General features: G+C 37.4%; 1 protein-coding gene across 7 annotated transcripts in view; it reads right to left on the bottom strand.

Moving 5' to 3' along the window:
* Window positions 1-10,571: 10,571 nt before the first annotated feature.
* Window positions 10,572-19,347, bottom strand: part of PHKB (phosphorylase kinase regulatory subunit beta) — a 258,715-nt gene continuing 249,939 nt past the window's right edge. For all 7 annotated transcript variants that reach the window (XM_049620920.1, XM_049620912.1, XM_049620914.1 and 4 more), the window contains 4 exons: window positions 17,952-18,081; window positions 14,542-14,649; window positions 11,820-11,960; window positions 10,572-11,174 (listed from right to left, as the gene is read on the bottom strand). In XM_049620920.1, coding sequence (XP_049476877.1) covers window positions 11,037-11,174; window positions 11,820-11,960; window positions 14,542-14,649; window positions 17,952-18,081 — 517 coding nt within the window. In that variant the 3' untranslated portion in view covers window positions 10,572-11,036. The remainder of the gene's footprint in view (window positions 11,175-11,819; window positions 11,961-14,541; window positions 14,650-17,951; window positions 18,082-19,347) is intronic.

The raw sequence follows: 19,347 nt of genomic DNA, 5'->3' as shown, positions 1-19,347 counted from the left end.
AATGGCCTTTGGGGCAACTCCAGTGTGGATGCATGGTGGTGAGACCTGGGCTCCATGTTGGGCCACCACTTTAGGAGGAGGGGAACCACCCCAGAGCAGAGGCCCAGTGATTATGAGGGTAAAAGGAGATGGTGGCTGGGAAAGGTCCTTGAACAGGTGGCTAATATTGTCATGAATCATTATGTTGGAAGCATCTGGCAAAGATTCATATGGACCTCCGGCCTGCATGGGAGTTTTGGGCCAAAGGCCTATGTAGTCACTATTCTAGTACCAAATGGGCATATTCAAGTCAGTCTCCCATGTGTGCAACAAAACAGTCTCCCTGTACATAGTTGAAACTTCATTTTATAAGTTGTGTAATGGAATAACTACTATGCAGACCTGTTGTTTTATACCCAGAAACCTTCAATGACAATATGCTATATATTACAGTGTTATTTTTCAGTGCACTTTCTCATTTATCACCCCACTTTTTCCTCACAGTGGCCCTCTGAGGTTTCCCTCATGCATCTGATGAGGAGAGAGGAGCCAAGACCTATGGATGAACATGTGTTCCCTCCACTTCATAGTAAAGCAAGTGACAAAGGCAAGGGTTTGCTCCAGCTAATACTATGTGCTGCTGCCTTGGGTCTCTTCTTAGTTAAAGAATCTAAGGAAAAATTCACTGGCATAATGTATTTTAACCAAACGTTGCCAACTAAACTCTTGTCAAGGATACGGGGCACTGGGCCAAAAGTAGAAGGAATTGTGTTGAGATCATCCTCCACCTCCACAACAGAGAAAATTAATGGCCCTGCACTTGATGCATTTGGGAGAACCACTTAACTAACTGCTGACTCTGCTAGTTCTAGTTATTTACTTCCCTGCTCAATAGAAGTTGAAAAATCACTTGTATTATTAATTTGCGTAAAATCTTCCAGTTTCAGAATGTGAGTCTAAAGCTATTTTTACAAAGTTGGAATTCTCAGCTTTTTGCTTTCAGATGACTATAGTCATTCATCAGTAATTCTCATAAACACTGAGATTACATTTTTTTACCTTTAATTTTCTAGATGAGATAAACATGTACAGGTAGACTGAATTTCTCTCTTGCTGAACAGTCATATATAAAACTACAAAAACAGCCCTTAGTCCCTATTTTCAGACAGCAAGACAGTAACATTTCCCTTTGGAAAAAATCCCATTCATAATAAATTTATTATTACTTGGTAGTGGGTGGAGACACCCAATTTATTCAGCCTTTACTGAATGCTAGGATGCAGAAGGCTTATATTCCATCTAAAGAAAGCATTGGCTTCATGAAATAATAAATGCACCAGTGGAGAGTCTATATTCTATAACTGTGTGGAATCTGTGGCATCCTTGGGCATGCCGAGACAGAGACTATTAGGAGGAGGAGGGGTCATGATGATGGAAGAAAGAAATAAGAGAGAAGGACGGGAAGTATATATCAGGCAAGGAGACCACATCTGTGTCTGTTTTGAAGACTGTAAAGCCTGGACAGACTAAAAAAGTCAGAAAATAGAGAGTCATTGAAGGTTTATTTACAAGATGAACAAAGTGTTTACATTCAGTTTTGCAATGGCTAGAAGGGAATGGTAATTAGACTTGAGACCTCAAACTGCGTGAGTGGAGGATACAGTCCAAGTATTTGGCAGTGGTATAGTTCTAGGGTAAGAAAGTGATTCCCACATCCCCTGCCGGGGAGGATCCCAGGAAGAACAAAAGAACTGAAAAGGACATATGGGAGTATGAGAACATTTAGCAGGAGTCTCAGCTCCAGGTCGGGCCTCACCAGGATCAGGGAAAGGGTACAGGTAGAAGCCAAAACATAAGAGATTCTTAAAAACTGAGAACAAACTGAGAGTTGATGGGGGCTGGGGGTGGGAGGGAGGGTGGGTGATGTGTATTGAGGAGGGCACCTGTTGGAATGAGCACTGGGTGTTGTATGGAAACCAATTTGACAATAAATTTCATATTAAAAAAAAAAAAGACTTCTATCTCATCACCTCCTGCTCACACCATATAAAAGCCATAGTTTAAATCAAAGCCATGTTTGGTTATGAGACCATGGATCTTAAAAGGTTTTAAGTTTTAGATAGGAAGAGATGTCAATCTCTGCTGTCCCTGTCAATCAAATGTACCAGTCCGTGGGAATTCTGGAGTAGGGAAGTACGCCCCCCCAAGAGATAAGCTCCAGTCTCCTGGGTTCTAAAGAGAGCCAGTTACCCCTAATTGGCCTGGGGGCTCCATTAATGTGAGGAGGAGGGATGTAATGGAGCAGAAGCCAAATCAACAGAGGACACTGTTTCAACTTGCTTTTTCTTAGCCATTATTGTAAAAAAGATAGACAGACAGATGGCTTAAAAAATAAAATAAACCAGCTGTATAAGAAAGTGAGGCAAATAAATGTAGTGAGATAAGAGCCCAGATCTGAAATTATGCAGTCTCCTCATCTGTAAAATAGGAGTAATAACAGTACCTTAGAGAGACTTATGAGACTTATAAGGACTGAGGTGATATTTAAGGCAAGAGAATGGAGATGCTCTTTGAAAAACAGCACCTAGCAACACAGGGAGTGAAGGTATAAAGGAAAGGGGATGCACACAGTTACACAAATATAAGATGATTTGATAAAATGGTAAAGTTGAAGGGGCCTTTGCAGAAATCTAGCCCAACTCAGTCACTTTAAAGAGAAGGAAACTGAAGTTCAGAGAGCATCAGTGATAAGTCAAGTGGTCCACAACATCCAGAAAATGAGAGACCGGTGGCAGGAGACCAAGTTCTCAGATTCCCAGTTTTTGTCCTTTCTCACAGTGCTAAGCAGGAGACCAGGAAATGGCTGTGTGCAAGGTGAATGTTAATTAATATTGACCATGAGGATGAAATTGGCAATCGTGAACTTCTAAATTGGGGAAAAATAAACATGAGTCAAGGAATTTTGACTACTACTACTACTACACTTTGTCCTCTAACATAGGTCAATAAGAAACACCGACTAAAGCAAAACCAGAAAAATGTCTTTTAAATGAAACAGAGTCTCTTTAATTGAGGGTAGATTAATGATTTCAAAGGTTGGAAAGTCATTCTCCTATTTTTTTTTTCAGGATAAGGAAGTAGTAGAAAAAATCAGATTCAAACATTTCTTTTCTGGTGGAATCATCCTGCTTCTTTTCAGCCCAGACTTGTGCATGAAGTTGACCAGAAGGAAAACTTCATCATGCTGCCAAATTTCTAAGGCGTGATCTGTGCTTTCATAATTTGCAGTATCTCCATCAAAAAACAATTGAATCTGAAGAGCTGGGAACGCGTGCCGCATGAAAGATTTCTGATTACAGCACCCACTCTCAGACTCAGAAAACATACACTTCTCTAAATGTTCCAAACCCCTTATGAACTTGTCATCTTTACTGGTGGCTCAGCCAGTATTTGAACCAAAATTGCCACTTAAACCTGCCCGTGTAGTTCACTGTACTGAGTGCACAAGTTGGGAGAATTAATTACCCACCTCATGTTGTATTTCTCTACCAAACACAGGAACATGGCAGGGTGGGCACTTGATGGTGAGTGACTGATGTTATTGAATTTCTTTGTTCTCATTTTATTGTGGGCTCAAAAAGAAAGTGAAATACACTCATGCTGTGAACTTTTGTACTTATTTAGCACCGTTCAATGATTTCAGCAAGCTGTAACTAGGACCTGCCTTTTCTGTCACATGGATATGTCTCAGATGATCTTTTTGCAAGGAAGGAGGATTAAGGCAGATTCCAGTGTAAATGTACTTCTCTCAGAGCTGCAGGGTTTCCAGCAGTTTAGAAAAACTGCTCCCTTGTGTTCCCACTGTGTTGTTCAGTCGACACCTTACACATCACAGAGGAAGCAATGCTGTTGTAAAGTGGGCATAGGCTAGGGAAAAAAGTAGATGAGCTTGTTTCTTTATAAAGCATCTTTGAACCAGTCATATTACAAATTTGAGAATTTTCTAATGTATCATTAAAAAAATTTTAATTTCTTACACATTTGTGAAATAATTATTTCAATCTTCTAAATTCTAATTTTGTGATCTGGACTCTGTTCAGTCACTTACAATTTGTGGGACCTTAGAAAAAATGCTTAATCTCTGTTCCTCAGTTTCCTCATATGTAAAATGAGGGTACTAATAGCTGCTACTTCATAATATACATATAGCACTATATGCTTATATGTTTTATATGCATATTACATTTTAATATAAAGAACTAAGCCCAATGCATGGTAGATTACGTGCTCAGGAAATGTAAGCTATTATTAGCCCCTATTATTACTTGATTAGGTTAACTGGTGGCATAGTTATCTAAAGTTTTTTGTTTTTAAGCCAGCTATTGGATTTATTCTTTTTTTCTGTTCTTGAATTAGTTTCACTTGATCATTTTCTTTCTTGTGCTTTCCTTATTTTGCTTTAATTTTAAGATTTCTTGTAGTATTTAACCCCCATTCAATCTTATTTAGTACTATGTTTAGAACCATGAATTTTTGTCTGAATATGGTCATAGCCATCTTATATGTAGTAATTTGATATTCTGAAATTTCAATTTGGTTTCAATTTAGAATTTCAAAATTTACAAGAGGTTGGCTTTATTCTTTTCTATTTTGGTTATTAAACTGTGGCTTTTTTTTTCTTTTGCCAGACATAAGAATGCAGTCTTCACTATATCTAATTTTGAAATGCATGGAGATTTTCTTTGGCACCTGGAATAAGGTCAGCTTCAAAATGTTTCAGGGAAACTAGAAGGAATAATCACAGTGGTTTGGATACAGATTAAATATTTATATATTAGTGATTATATTATTCCTATGCTATCATTATTTGTTTTCAGATTTCATTGGTCATAGGTAAGTTACTGATTATGTTTTTGTTTCTCCTTGCATTTTCAGATACTTTATGTATCTTGCCGTTGGTTAGAGTGAACTGCTAGAATAAATACAATGGCTCATACACATACTTGGTTTCATCATTTATATTTGGTTAAACAATTCTTTACATTACATTCTTTCTGTCTAAATAACTGGGATAGTTTCTGTGTCCTGATAGAATGCTGGCTCAGTGGTCAATGACAGGTGTTAGAGTAAGCAGAGTGGGGAGTGAAGGGGTACAAACTGGCCCACCACTAGACAGGAACTGACATGGAGGCAATTTGGCCATCTTCCACAAATGGCTACCACATTAACCTTGTTCAAAGTCATCCCAGCCCACAGGAATGGGCAAGGAGCACAGGGCCAGGGGGTGGAGGGTAGAGGGGGCAAGCATGGAGACTTATGGAACAGGCTTAGAAGTGGCATTACTTCTGCTCATATCTCATTAAAGAACATTCCACTAAAGTCACAAGGACATACTCTGTGGGGTAATAGAATGTGTGGTATATCTGAGCAGCCATATATGCACAACTGTAATTCTGTTACTATGGAAGTGGAGAATAGATTTTGATGGACGGCCAGAAATTTCTGCCATGATGTTGTTTAGTTTTGTATACAGATTTAGGCCATTTGAATTCTAGTACAAATGTAATGCTTTTTTACTTTTAATTAAAAGTGGTCTTACATTAAAGTGGAGAGCTGCAATGATAAGGGATCTGGACAGTGTCATTTTTGTTTTCTATCTTTTGCTAGTTGCTAGATGGTTAATTTTCTGAATGCTACCCACCCCTCCTACCAGGCACCTTCTGGTAATTTAAAACTGCTTGTATTTCAAATGGTAAACTTTAAAAAACTTTATTTCTTGATTATTAACTTTAAAAAATGAAGTGAATAATATGGCTTTCTGTGAAAAACAAGGAAATTAACTCACTTATATTTCCTTCTCAGCCCCTACCGAGTTTTGTTAGCCTTCTGTATGATTTTCATCCCAGTCCATTAGTTACATCATTCTAAATTGCAAAGTTTTTCTTTCAGGTGACTCTTTTCTATAACTGTAAATTGCCTTGTTATTACTGTTAATTTTATATTTTAATGGATTAACAATTTATGAGTACTTCTTATGTATTTATTATGTTTTCTCCATTACTGCACTATTCACATCGATTCTCTTGGTTTATTGGATTTAGTCAAGTGTTATTTTCAAGAAAAATTCTCAGTGTTATGATTCCTGAGTTACTGTATATTTAAGAATTCTTTGCCTTTACAACTAGGTGGGAAAAAAAATCTTAGACTGCCCTTATTGTGTGACGTTGAACTGGTTTGAAATTGAGCCCCAGAAGATGATGTGTTTTTTTTTTATTTCAACTTCTCCAAGATGTGTCAATGTTGTTCATTTTCAATCAAATTTTTCCAGAACAATGAAAGTTCTTCCTTATTTAGGAAAAACTTTTTGTCTTTGAATTTTTTTTTTTTCTTCTGTGTCAATCGTAGCTTTCTGTACCCATGGATACCAATTTTCTTTATGTTGGATCAACCTTCTCCACCCCCGTGTAGATCCTTTTCCATCATCAGTGACTCTGATTCTTTTTTTTTTTTAACGTTTATTTTTGAGAGACAGAGTGTGAGTTGGGGAGGGGTAGAGAGAGAAGGAGACACAGAATCTAAAGCAGGCTCCAGGCTGAGCTGTCAGCACAGACCCCGACGCGGGGCTCTAACCCCTGAACCGCGAGATCATGACCTGAACCAAAGTCAGTCACTTAACCAACTGAGCCCCCCAGGTACCCCTACTCTGATTATTTCTTATGAAATAAGACCTTTTCACAGCCACAGGAATACTAGTAATGTCTGTCACTCTTTCTCTTCCCCTCCTGTCTTATTTTTCTTTATAGCATTTATTACTATGTGTTACTATGTCCCCAACACCAACTAGAACATAAACTCCACGAGGAGAGGAAATTTGTCCTTTTTTTCATTACCATGCCAGAACAGTGTCCAGCATATAGTTGATGCTCAATAAGTATTTGACTGAATTATCTCAAGCTCTCCCTGTATGTCAGCAATTCAGTTTTCAGTTATGTATATTTTGTTCTTTGCTGTTTCTAATTTATGAAACTTGTTTTGTCAGCTCTATTTTTCTATCTTGTTGGTTGTCTTATTTTGTCTTTGATTTCTTCTTTCATCAATTCCTTTTCTCTTTAATTTCTTTGAGAGCTTTGAGCATAGAGAACGAGTTCCGTATCTGTTTTTTTTTTTTTTTCTATAGTATTTTTACATAGTTTATAGGTAGCTTCTTTCCTTCTTTCTCATGATTGGCACAAGCAACTTTGTGGGCACCTGGATACAGTGTGGGCAGTATTCTGAACCTTTTCCCAATCTGAGCTCTTTTGTTCTCTCCTAGCTATTTCCAGCTGAGTCCTCCTTCTCAGGCAGTAAGTAAGTGCCTAAGTTTACCCAGTTTAGAGGAACAATCGCATACTATAAGGCACCATCTTTGGAAACGGGATATGCCCTTGATTAGGCAGAGTGAATTCAGGTCTCATAGTATTAAAACAAAATTTCAGGGATGCCTGTGTGGCTCAGTCGGTTAAGCATCTGACTTGATTTCAGCTCAGGTCATGATCTCACACTTGTGAGATTGAGCCCCGTGTGGGACTCTGCACTGAGCATGGAGCCTGCTTGGGATTCTCTCTTTCTCCCTCTCTCTTTCTTCCCCTCCCCCACTCACTCTCTCTCAAAAGAAACATGTAAAAAAATAAAATACAATTTCAGAAAAAAAAAAAAGGGTAGTCATAAATCTAATCACCACTGCCCATAAGCTCCCTCTCAGGCAACAAAACACGGGTCTGTGGTACTAGTTCTCAACTAGTATTCTTATAGATAATTGGTTCTGGGGATTGTGGTCACCCTTGCTCTTCATCTACCACCCTCCCAGATGAAAAATCAAAATGGCCACTCCCAATAGCAATTTACTTCCTTGGGGAGCACAACTATGGCAGTCATGCAGTTCGTGCACTGCACAAAGGTACTCAGTTGAGAGGGCAACAGGGGGACTGAAATCCAGTTTACACTTGGCTCTCTGACACACATGTCCTGGGATGGAGTTACATCTGTTAAGAGAAAGGACTTTTTCCTTTGCACAAAGGTGTTTAGCCCTGTGCCCACAGGGTTGAGTATGCCCCAAAAGGGTGCCTTTTTCTAACTCACACAGATATCACGTGGGTTGGCAGCAGCACTGTGGGAGATTAATGCCAGACGGTGATATGTGTAGTAGGGGAAGGACTTCCACCCTGGAAGGACATTTTCTGTCTTTCCCATAGACACTGACTCCCTTATCTGATTCCCTCCAAATGCATTAGGTTTTTCATAATTTATCTACTTGCCTTATCCCCACCTTGTACAGCTTCTGGAATGCCAGAGTATAGGAGCCAAATACAAATTCCAAGGAGTCTTTTGTCTTCCTGCTACTTTTCAGAGTTTACGGTATGAGGTTGTATTGCTTCCTCTGTTTGAATGCTGCTGGTGTTGTTTTGTTGATTCTTCCTCCCTCATTTCTCATTCATGTTTTTAGTTTCTAAAATAGAGTAGTTTTATGATCTGGCTGCATACTAACATGCTACTTCCAGTCTCTCCTTGATTTAGATGTGGTATCTCTGTGCTGCCATAACTGTGCTCTTACACTTTTATATGCCATCTATTTAATATGCATGTTCATGAAGGGCTACAAGCATGTCTGAACCTACTCTTTAGAGTTCTGGTGAAAAGTTAAATTTATTCAGGTGTTCTAGAAATGTTATTTGGTGTCCATAAGGCACTGCAAGTTTATCACATATTGAGGATGACATCAAGATGATCCCACACTCTGATTTTTAAAATTGAAATACGACTTCTTCAGACTTAAATAAAATGGAAGGAAATCTGGAAAACACTATGTTTCTTAAAATGATAGCTCTGGAAATGTAGTTGAATTTGATATTCAGTCAGGAGTTTCCAACAGACGTTGCTAGTACAATAAACTTATACAGTGAATCTGCCATTGTGATAGAGGAAGCTTTAAATCAGATTTAAATCTTGTCATGCCTGGATAAATGTGCTAATATTTTCAGTCAGTCTCTCGTACAGCTGTTAAAACATTTTAGCTCTGTAGGTCAAATGGGACTTCTAAAATTCATATGAGTTCTGTGTTCTAATTCTCACTATATTTTGCTTCTCTAGTTAGAAAACAGACATTGCACCTGTTGGGATGAACACTGGGTGTTGTATGGAAACCAATTTGACAATAAATTTCATATATTTAAAAAAAAAAGAAAACAGACATTGGCTTCTGTAGAGGTGTACATCAAGGATTACTGATCCCATCATATCTTTCAGTACAATAAATTTTGAGTTTCATCTAAATACAAAGTTGGTACATATGTCACAGATTCTGAATGCCTTCAGCAACATGGGAAAACTAGAATTCTGCATATGTAACATATAAGCAGGAAACTAAAACTCATTCAGGAAATATACATTTGCATTCGATGTTTGATTTCAATAAAGACAGTGACAGGTTTATGGCAACTTTGCTCAGCTTATCAGGCTTTTTAAAAATTCTTAAAAATACAACACTTTCCTTCCATTAGGCTTCAGCAAATATTAAATATTCCAGGGTTTTTTTTTTTTCTTATTTCCAGTTTCTTCAGCTATGAAGTGTCAGTCCTCAATTCTCCATGGGTTTCCAGTTTAAGGTTTTTTGTATGTTTGTTTTTATAAACAAGGTTCATTATTATCTTTTCATAAACTCTCTTAATTTATGAAGTAATTATCTTCTTTGTCATATCGCTCTCCTTAAGATGTTCTGTAAGGTTAGATTTTACCTCATTCTTCTCAATTTTGCCAACCAGTGCATATATGATTTTTTACGCGAGATCCAGGCAGTACACTTCAAAGTTATGAGAAATGTGCCTGACTCTGCAATTTTTCCCATGTGCTGAAACATCCATTTATTTGATATCAATTTGACTTGTTACTGAAGCCACTTGTCCTATCTTTCTTAGGTCCTTTCAAAACTCTAAAAATGGGCTGCATTCTTTGTGTAACAAGTTTTACTTCTCTGGTGATACTTCCATAATAAGAATGGTCAGAAAAATGATTTTCCTTGGGTCCATGGCTCAAACTAATGGGCTGTACTATAACATTCAGTAAGGAAATAAATTGATAAAACTTAAATGTTTAATCTATTTTCTAATTTTACTAAAGTTTGCTTAAGTAAATTTCATAGCAAAATATGTGTAATGGTAGGTACCATATATTCTCTTCCATTCTATCTCCGAATCAATTAAATGGAAATATTCAGGAGTAATAAACTTAATATCGTGAACATGAGAACAAAAAGATATATCCAGATATATTCATTAATTCAGAAGTAAAATTTAATGATTTTCAATTTTTTTTACTAGTACAAACTAGGTTAACAGTCCATACTTCTGAAAAATCTTACATATGCCATATTTTTAGTAAGAGCTCAAAGAAAAATGTCTAATCAGGTATAGATTACACTGTATTTTAGTCCAACCCCTAAAGTCAGCACAAATACACAACTATAGTCATGTTTATAAGGTAAAAGTTGTACAATAGTTCTGTATACTAAAATTTCATCAACAATGCAGTTTTTGAGAATCAAAACATTAGCTGGCAGATTTGCTTTTATGATTTTTAATATCTTTTTTTAGTATAACAATGACACTAAGTTAAGTTCATCATTCTTTCAATATCCAGTATGCATCACTAGCTGAAAAATTCATTTTAATGGCAGTAAGGTGGGAATTTAGTCCAAAGAGCAAAGATTCATTTTGATGAGTTATTTGATCATAAAACACGCAGTAGTGAACTTTCAATTCATAAACTATTTCTATCATTCAGTAAAGATTATTATTGTAGTTGGCATAATAATCATCAGAACTTTTTTCCACCTAGTTACAGCATTTCTTACCATTAGATTGGCTATGGAGTGCAAGAGGTCCAGTGGCTCTGCCAAGGACGTGGCAACCACCTCACCAACATACTCAGTCCATACATTAATGGTGGCCTGAACCAAGCTTCAACACAAAACTTAACACACTACTAGAAAACATGTCTCAACAGAGCCTTTTACACCTTTCTCACTAGCTAACCAGACATGGGTCATCATTGCTTGGTTTGACTTCTCCTTCTAGCAGCAAATTCATCACAACCTTTGTCAAATAGCTGCATGTTCCTCTTTTTCCCAGTGGGGGAGTGTTGTAAAAGGAAGTCATGTCATCCTACAAAGGAAAACAGTAAGCAAGTCATTTGATTTTTTGTTTGTAAAGAGTTGACAGGTAGAATCAGTGTCAGCCTAGGGGGGAAAATAAATTCACAGAAAGATTTCCTTGTGGAAAACAGAATCTTGAGCTTTTCTTTCATTTTCCTAAGGCGTCTTCTCAGCATATAAAACAAAGACAGATGTTTTCAGTATTCTCTTTGCTGATAATTTTTATTTACTTAAAGAACCTTTTTACAGATGAGCATAAAATATTAAACAGAGAGCCTGGAAGGGACTATATTAGTAGTATACACAGCACCAAGGTAGCCTGTTACGCATTCCCATCCTCCCCAGAATTTAATTTTATAGCCTTCTGGAATCTATGGCTCCTTTCTGGTAAAACAATTTTAACTGCTAACTATATAAAGGAAATTTATGTCTTCCTAGTTTTCTTTTTAGTCAAAGCTTCATAGCTGAACTGACTAGTAATTAACTAAAACGTACCACTAATTCCTCAAATAAGCCAGACTTCCTCCCTGCCCCTCGAGTACTACATTTTGCACTCTATAAATCTGTTTTGTAAGTTAAATGATAAGAGATTAGGGATATTTTGAAGAGTTGAGACAATGAAAAAACTCTATAAAAGGCTGTTTTATCCACTTACTTGTTTTTCAACTTCCTTTAGTCGACTCTCGTCTTTTTGAAATTCATGAAATGCTTCTTTCACCAGTTTGTCTAGATCTACTTTGTCTTGAAATTCTAGCTCAGGGTTTCTTTCCAGTACAATGGATACAACCATTAGTAACTAGAAGAGACAGACGTTGAAAGCCAATTATATGAACCATAAAAACAACACAGCCTGGACATGTTTTCATTCTTTAGTCAGACTAATGGGTGATCCTCATATTCCATAATGTGTTCTGCATGATGACAGGTTTTTGGATCATTGTGAATGGAATGTTTCTAATCTTTTAAAAAAATTTTTTTAATGTTTATTTATTTTTGAGAGAGAGAGAGAGAGAGAGTGACAGAGCTCGAGAAGGGAAGGGCCAGAGAGAGAGGGAGACACAGAACCTGAAGCAGGCTCCAGGCTCCGAGCTGTCAGCACAGAGCCCAATGCGGGGCTCGAACTCAGGGACTGAGAGATCATGACCTGAGCTGAAGTGAGACGCTTAACCGAATGAGACACCCAGGCGCTCCTGGAATCTTTCTAATCTTAAAAACTAGTAGCATAAGTTCTGTTTGGAAACTGCACATTTTTTTTCATTGTATGTATCTTTATAGCTGAGCAGAAATGTTTTTTAGTTATTTAAATGAAACTAAGAACTTTGAAAAATGATTTTCCTAATCTTGTCTGTAGTACATAGTGCCCTGTTCACCCAAAGTGCCTGAACATTCTTGCCTTTGGGCATTAATCCTTGTTGGCAAAACACTAAAACCAGTGTCCAGCGGAGCGGAGGCTGCCCTAGAAGAGGTGGTAGGCAGCAAAGCCAAAGAAGGCAGGTGAGAGTTCAGTGGAGCCTCTAATCAAATGACTTGGAGCCCAGCACCCTAAAATTAGTATAATACTGTGACATCACAGTAGTTTCTCAGGGTATGGTTATGTTTTAAAAAATACACCTAACTCTGACCTCTTTGATATGAGTACTATTTGGTCTACATGTGTTAGTTTAATGCATAATCCTATTGTTTGTCTATCTCATACATTCATCCTAAGTACTAACATTCATTTTAATTTTTTTTTTTCTTTTTTAGGGCACCTGGGTGGCTCAGTCGGTTAAGCATCCAACTTCAGATAAGGTCATGATATATGGTTTGTAGGTTCAAGCCCCACGTCGGGTTCTGTGCTGACAGCTGAGAGCTTGGAGCCTGCTTTGGATTCTGTGTCTCCCTCTCTCTCTGCCCCTCTCCAACTTCCACTGTCTCTTTCTTTCAAACTCTCCCTGTCTCTCTTACTTACAGAGTGTAAGTGGGAGAGGGGCAGAGAGAGGGGGAGATGCAGAATTTGAAGTAGGCTCCAGGCTCTGAGCTGTCAGCACAGAGCCCGATGCAGGGCTGAAACTCACAGATCACGAGATCATGACCTGAGCCAAAGTCAGACGCTTAACTGACTGAGCCACTCAGGTGCCCCACTGACATTTTTTTAGATGACAAACCATTATACACAAAGACTGTGTCTGAGTACACAATGCTTGGTAAAGACTTTCTGATCTTTATTATGCCTCCTACTTTGCATGTGGAACAGGAAAAAAGACCTCATAATCCCAAATTTGGGATTCTTCCTGACTGTACTTCAACTAAATGCTTCCAAAACAGAACCTGAAGGAACCAAAGGAAACACTTTCAGAAAAATTCAGGTATCAAAATGTGGAAAATCTTGGGGCAGGGATTTAGCCAGGAGAATATGAAGCGTTGCTCTAGTTCTGAAGAAAAATTTCTTCTGCAAAGGGACCCTCATTTTGGTCAACAAGAAGGACCTCCATGTCCATTGTAGGTCCCAGATGCTGGGCACTAAACACTGAAAGGCTAACAGCACAAGGAAGGCATTCACCTTTCCAATAACCCCATCTCTTTCTGATCCCAGTCTGCCTGACTTCCCACATGCTGCTGATACTGTTTATGAATCCTGGCACATCTGAGATAGGATTGAATCTCACTCCACTCTGGCTGTAGGTCCAGACACACTGCATTTCAGGTGCCACAACCAGTTTGGCATTTACTGAGATCTTCTGTATCACTAAGACACGTTACCTACCCACAAGAGACACAAAGTCTACTCAGAAAAAGACACAAAGTGAAGATGGACTATGTATTAAATCCATTCATTATGGGAATTCTCTATGTATTCAGCATAATGTTTTAAAATGGCAAAAGAGCACATGTATACACGTGCATGGATGTGTGTGTGTATTTGAGCATTTAACTTTATATAAAATAATGATACAGTACAAAATTACATGTATTCTCTGTTCACAGAGGATGTTTGGAAAGATGTCCCTCAAAATATCAACATCAGTGATCTATTGCTACTGGGTGTGGGGAATTTTTTTCTTTTCTGTAATTTTCTGAATTAAAACTTTATATAATAGTCATATGCTATTTCTCTAAACAGAAAAAAAAAAAACCCTGAAATTAAAGCAAACAGGATAAGGTTGCTTCCTCTGTTTTTTAGTGGCATTCATGCACTTGCCATTGAAGGGCACTGAATTGTTCATGTACTTTGACTTGAGTCAAGGATGGCTATATCCTCCAGGAGGACTCAACTAGAGGAGATGGGGATAGGTAAGGAGTAGAATTCCTAGTCTCTTGGGCAGTTTCTTTTATGTTAGTTTTCAGGGAACAGATAGAAAGCATTTCTTCAGCAATCTACATTTCTAAATACAAACCTCCACAACAATCTGTCTGTACTTTGGCTGGTCAATATTCCCCAACATATCTTCAACAAGGAGAGAGAAATTCATCTCATACATGGTCATATCTGACAGGGTTGGTTGCTGAAAAACAATAACTCAATATTAACATGCATTCTTACACTGTGGTTTCCACCTAATAGAGGAATTTCATTTTCTCTTTTTTTAAAATTTTTGTTAATGTTTTTATTTATTTTTGAGACAGAGAGAGACAGAGCATGAGCAGGGGAGGGGCAGAGAGAGAGGGAGACACAGAATCTGAAGCAGGCTCCAGGCTCTGAGCTGTTAGCACAGAGCCCGATGCGGGGCTCGAACTCACAGACTGTGAGATCATGACCGGAGCTGAAGTCAGACGCTTAATCGACTGAGCCACCCAGGTGCCCCTTTTTAAAAAAAAATTTTTAATGGTTTTATTTATTTTTGACACAGAGAGAAACAGAGCATGAGCAGGGGAGGGGCAGAGAGAGAGGGAGACACAGAATCTGAAGCAAGGAATTTCATTTTCTAATCAACAATCTTTTTGAGTTTCTATAAAACCTTCGCATTTTCAGCTATATGACTGGATTTTATATATATCAAACTACTGAAGCCAATCAGCTGACTATTGTGATAAATTAAACCTCCTGTTTTTAGTGGTTATCTTCACTACACAAGTGTTAAGAAAGAGGGGCTATCTTGGAAATCCACTTTAATACACAAAAGGAACAGCCAAAAATTGAGACAACAAATAGAGTACATATTGCTTTCAGAATTAACACAAGAAGTTATGCTTGCTGTCACACTTTACCATGTAAGTCACTTGCTACTGATTTACATCATTTCTGTGGCAGATCCTTTCTGAGCTGGCAGCATAGAAATACATACAAATAAGCAAAAACAACATTATATGTAGAAATGGCAAGAAAACACAGAAAAAAAGCAAAACTAAAAGAATTTACTCTCTATATTTCATTTAAAACGAGAGTATTGCATAGTCTTCCACTCACTTTTTACAAACCAAATGAAAGCAGCAAATAAACTCAAATCCAAATCCAAATTTGGGCATGGTGGATAACTCTCAAAGGATTGAAGAGAAGGCTCTAAATGTTAGGTTTGTATGTTGGAAAGCAGATGTAGTCACCAGACTTATTACCAGAGATGAAGAAATGATGAGTCATACTTATTTGCTTCTACCTTGATGATTTACAGTGAACTTGATCGTAGCCTCAGAACAATGTGTATCTACTTACTACTCCAAATGGGACCTAGCAGGAAAGTTCCCTTGAAATCAAGTAACAGCAAAGTTGTTTGGCCTGGTATAATAATGCACCAGCCCTGTAATTCATTATGGTCCATCTACTGTATTCTGTATTCAATATAATCTAACATATTATTAATGTTTACAGGTAGTACCTAATTTGGGGAAAGTGAAGCCCATTTGTTGAACACAGTATTTATAATTGTTTATATGTCTAGCAATGGGATTAGTAGGGCTACAGAAGTTAAGGAAAATCCTGTCATGGTTTCATATCAATTTCCTTTTAATATATCACATTTGAAAAGTCACCTAGCTATTGTGCAACTATGATAAATCTAGAGAAGAAACATCAAACTTGCTTTATTTCCCACTCTCTGGAAGAACTTAGGGTAGGCAGTATAGCAGAAAAGTTAAGACAAAAGGCTTAGAAGTAAAATTACCGGGGATAGGGCAGGGGATAGGTGTCACACTCCAGGTCAGCTACTTCCTAGATGTATGACCTTGGGAAAATCACTTTGCTGGGCCTCATTTTCCTCATCTGTCAAGTGGGAATAATAAAGTACCTACACCAAAAGATTGTTGTGAGGATTTTAAAGGAGCACCTAAGAAAGTGTGTGTGTGTATGTGTGTGTGTGTGTGTGTATATATATATATATATATATATATATATATATATATATAATATAAAAATACTTGACATGCACCTGCTGTTATTGATGTTAGGAAAGAGAGGAGACAAAATATAAGTGGCCTGGGCAATCAGACAATTAAATGAAAATCTGGTAGGTATTAGTGGGGGCTGGGAAAGCAGCTAACAAAAAGGTTGCCACAGTCCACTGTATGTAGACACAAAGCCTAACAGAAGAAGCAGAGCATGAATAATGGAAGCCTGTTCCCTGCTCATAGGAGACAGTGCTGCTCCACCCAATTATCACAGAGCATCTGGGAAAGGAATAGGGCACCTATACTGGCAACCAAATACAACCACTCAGTAGTTTGTTAATAGTATAAAGAATACTTTTTAACAGGTTTCATTCATTAAGAAAATAAGTCATAGATTCATAGTTCAAAATTTGAACGGTTAAAAAAGGTTTTCAGTGAAAAGCACACCCTGTGTCCTGTAACCACGGTTCCCTTTCCCTAAGGCAAAGAAAAGAATGTTACCAATTTCTTGTGGGTCCTTCCAGAAATACTCTGTGCATGTATGTATGTGTGTGTGTTTGTGTGTGTATAAACAAAATGAGTGTGGGTATGTGTATTTAAGAATACTATATTTGTATAAAGACCTTCATCAAAAATAATTTGATTGATGTTTCAACACAAAGAACAAATACAGTACTCCCTTTCCAAAAAGCCTAATTATTCATGTTTGTGTATAAGCAGAATGAGTTAGATGTCAGTATTCAACAAAATAACTAAATCAAAGAAGCAGGCCAGTTCATATAACTTGGGAAACCATTTGAAGGAGGGGGCACTAATTCATTTGGACCAAAGGTAAATTATATCTTGAGTAAATTAAATGATTATCTCCTGACCTAATGAGTTATTACACTTTTCACATTCACTGATATTCACAGTCCTTTCCTTATCCATAGCATTACTAAGTCACCTTGCTTCTTAGTTCTGATTTGGTTATGTATTCTGAATGTATGTTTTACCAATTGTGAGGTCCCCTAGGCACTAGCCCACTATCAGCTGGTGGTAAAGAAGTACCACCATTCATAGCAATGCCAACAAATGCCAAGAAACCCTAAGTTCACTAATAAATAAGGGAAAGACAGTTGCTTGGCAAAAGGTTTGGGCACATGGTTCCTTTCAACACAGAGCTTCCCTGAAACATCTGAAATATAATACAAAATTGTTTTTGATTAAATACAAACTTTAAGCAAAATATCCATTTGGTAAAGCAAGGCTTTTGTATAGAGGGGCACTAAAATTAAAGTAACTCAGACTGGGAAAATATATTTCCAATCCAATTGATTAGGTGTCTTACTTTCTAGTATTTCCTCCCTTCAGGTATCTGGATACCCTTCCTTTAAATACTCTTAAAAACCGGGATAAGCAGAAAGGTTATTTGCAATGCAGAGGGGGAAAGAATCCCCTATGCCCTTAGGTCCCTTTAAATGATACAAATATAATGGGGCTATACCTGTGGCAAATGCTTCCCAGCTACAATGATACCATTGGGAGTTCGCTCCAGGATCTGCCATACTCGGTCATAGAACCCAGCGGGAGTTCTATTCAAAGACCCATCAATCTGACGCCTGTTCAGCCAACATCTGTAGACCAAAAGAAAATGCCTCAGAGTTGAAAAACAAGCTTGTTCTGATAGAGAGCAGGGTTTTCAATATGGATTAATTGTTCCAATAGGGTAAGCAATAAAAGCCAAAATCCATCAATGATGCATATCTACCATGTGTTACAGAGGTTACTAAATATTTCATAGTGAAAACAGAGCTTGCAGGATAGGAGAAAATCCCCAAGATTTTAAAAAATTCAATAGGCAAAATGATATTTTCTAGTAAGTTATAAGGTTGCTCACTATGTGATCAAATAACTTCCTAATATGCAAAGAAGCTCCATTTAAAAACACAGAAGCAGCCAATTTTGAAATAACTTCATGCGGTCCTTATATGCAATAAAATATAACCTTCATGAAAGCATGGACATCATATGGCTTGATCACTCCTATATACCCCCCCCCCAGAAAGATGATTAATAAACATTTGATAAGTAATGAAGACTCAAAAAAGCATTATGTATCTAACGAAATATATCTTGTTTTAAACTTTAAACTTTACATTCATTTTCTATTTAAATATGGCCAAAGTACCAGTGCTGAAAAATCAGCTACAAAATCTTACATGTCACAGTAATCACACCATAGTGATAAGCCAAAATTCTAGATCTCTTATTTCCATGGATTAAGTATTACATCTTAAAGATATAATACTCATAAATTGCTAAAGATGCAGAACTTGCATAATTTGAAAAGAACATACAAATGACACAGTAGCATATTGTTCCAAAAGGTGAAGCTAGGAACAGATATATACTTTTTATACTTGGTATTAAAACAAGCATCAAATGAAATATACCATCAGCCACAAGGTAAGTATGTGACCAACAATATTTCTAGGTAGGAAAATGACTATGCAGGAGACAGTATACTGAAAAAGATTATTTTGGTTCTGATGGAAGAGGACCAATAAAAATTTAAAACTGCATAAATGAGTGAGGCATCTTTTTTGGATGCACAGATTTTTTTTTGGCAGGCCCAGACTTGTGTGGCTCGGTTCAGTGCTATGCCAAAGAGAAAAAGCCCAGAGGTGTAGGGGTTCCTTGGTGATGTTTTACTTTGGATAATGGGTGTGCAAACTGAATACCCAGGACTCTGCATTTGATTTTTTTTCCTATCCCCTTTGTATGGCAACCAGAAAAAATGGTATTTTCAGAGTTCTATACAGTCATGATTAATATTATAAAAAGGAGATGTTTGCTTAGAACAACAAAATAGAAGTGTGTGAATACTCATAATGGAGATG

Source organism: Panthera uncia (genome assembly GCF_023721935.1).
Source record: "Panthera uncia isolate 11264 chromosome E2 unlocalized genomic scaffold, Puncia_PCG_1.0 HiC_scaffold_19, whole genome shotgun sequence".
Classification (NCBI taxonomy): domain Eukaryota; kingdom Metazoa; phylum Chordata; class Mammalia; order Carnivora; family Felidae; genus Panthera; species Panthera uncia.
This window is presented reverse-complemented; position numbering and strand designations above follow the sequence as displayed.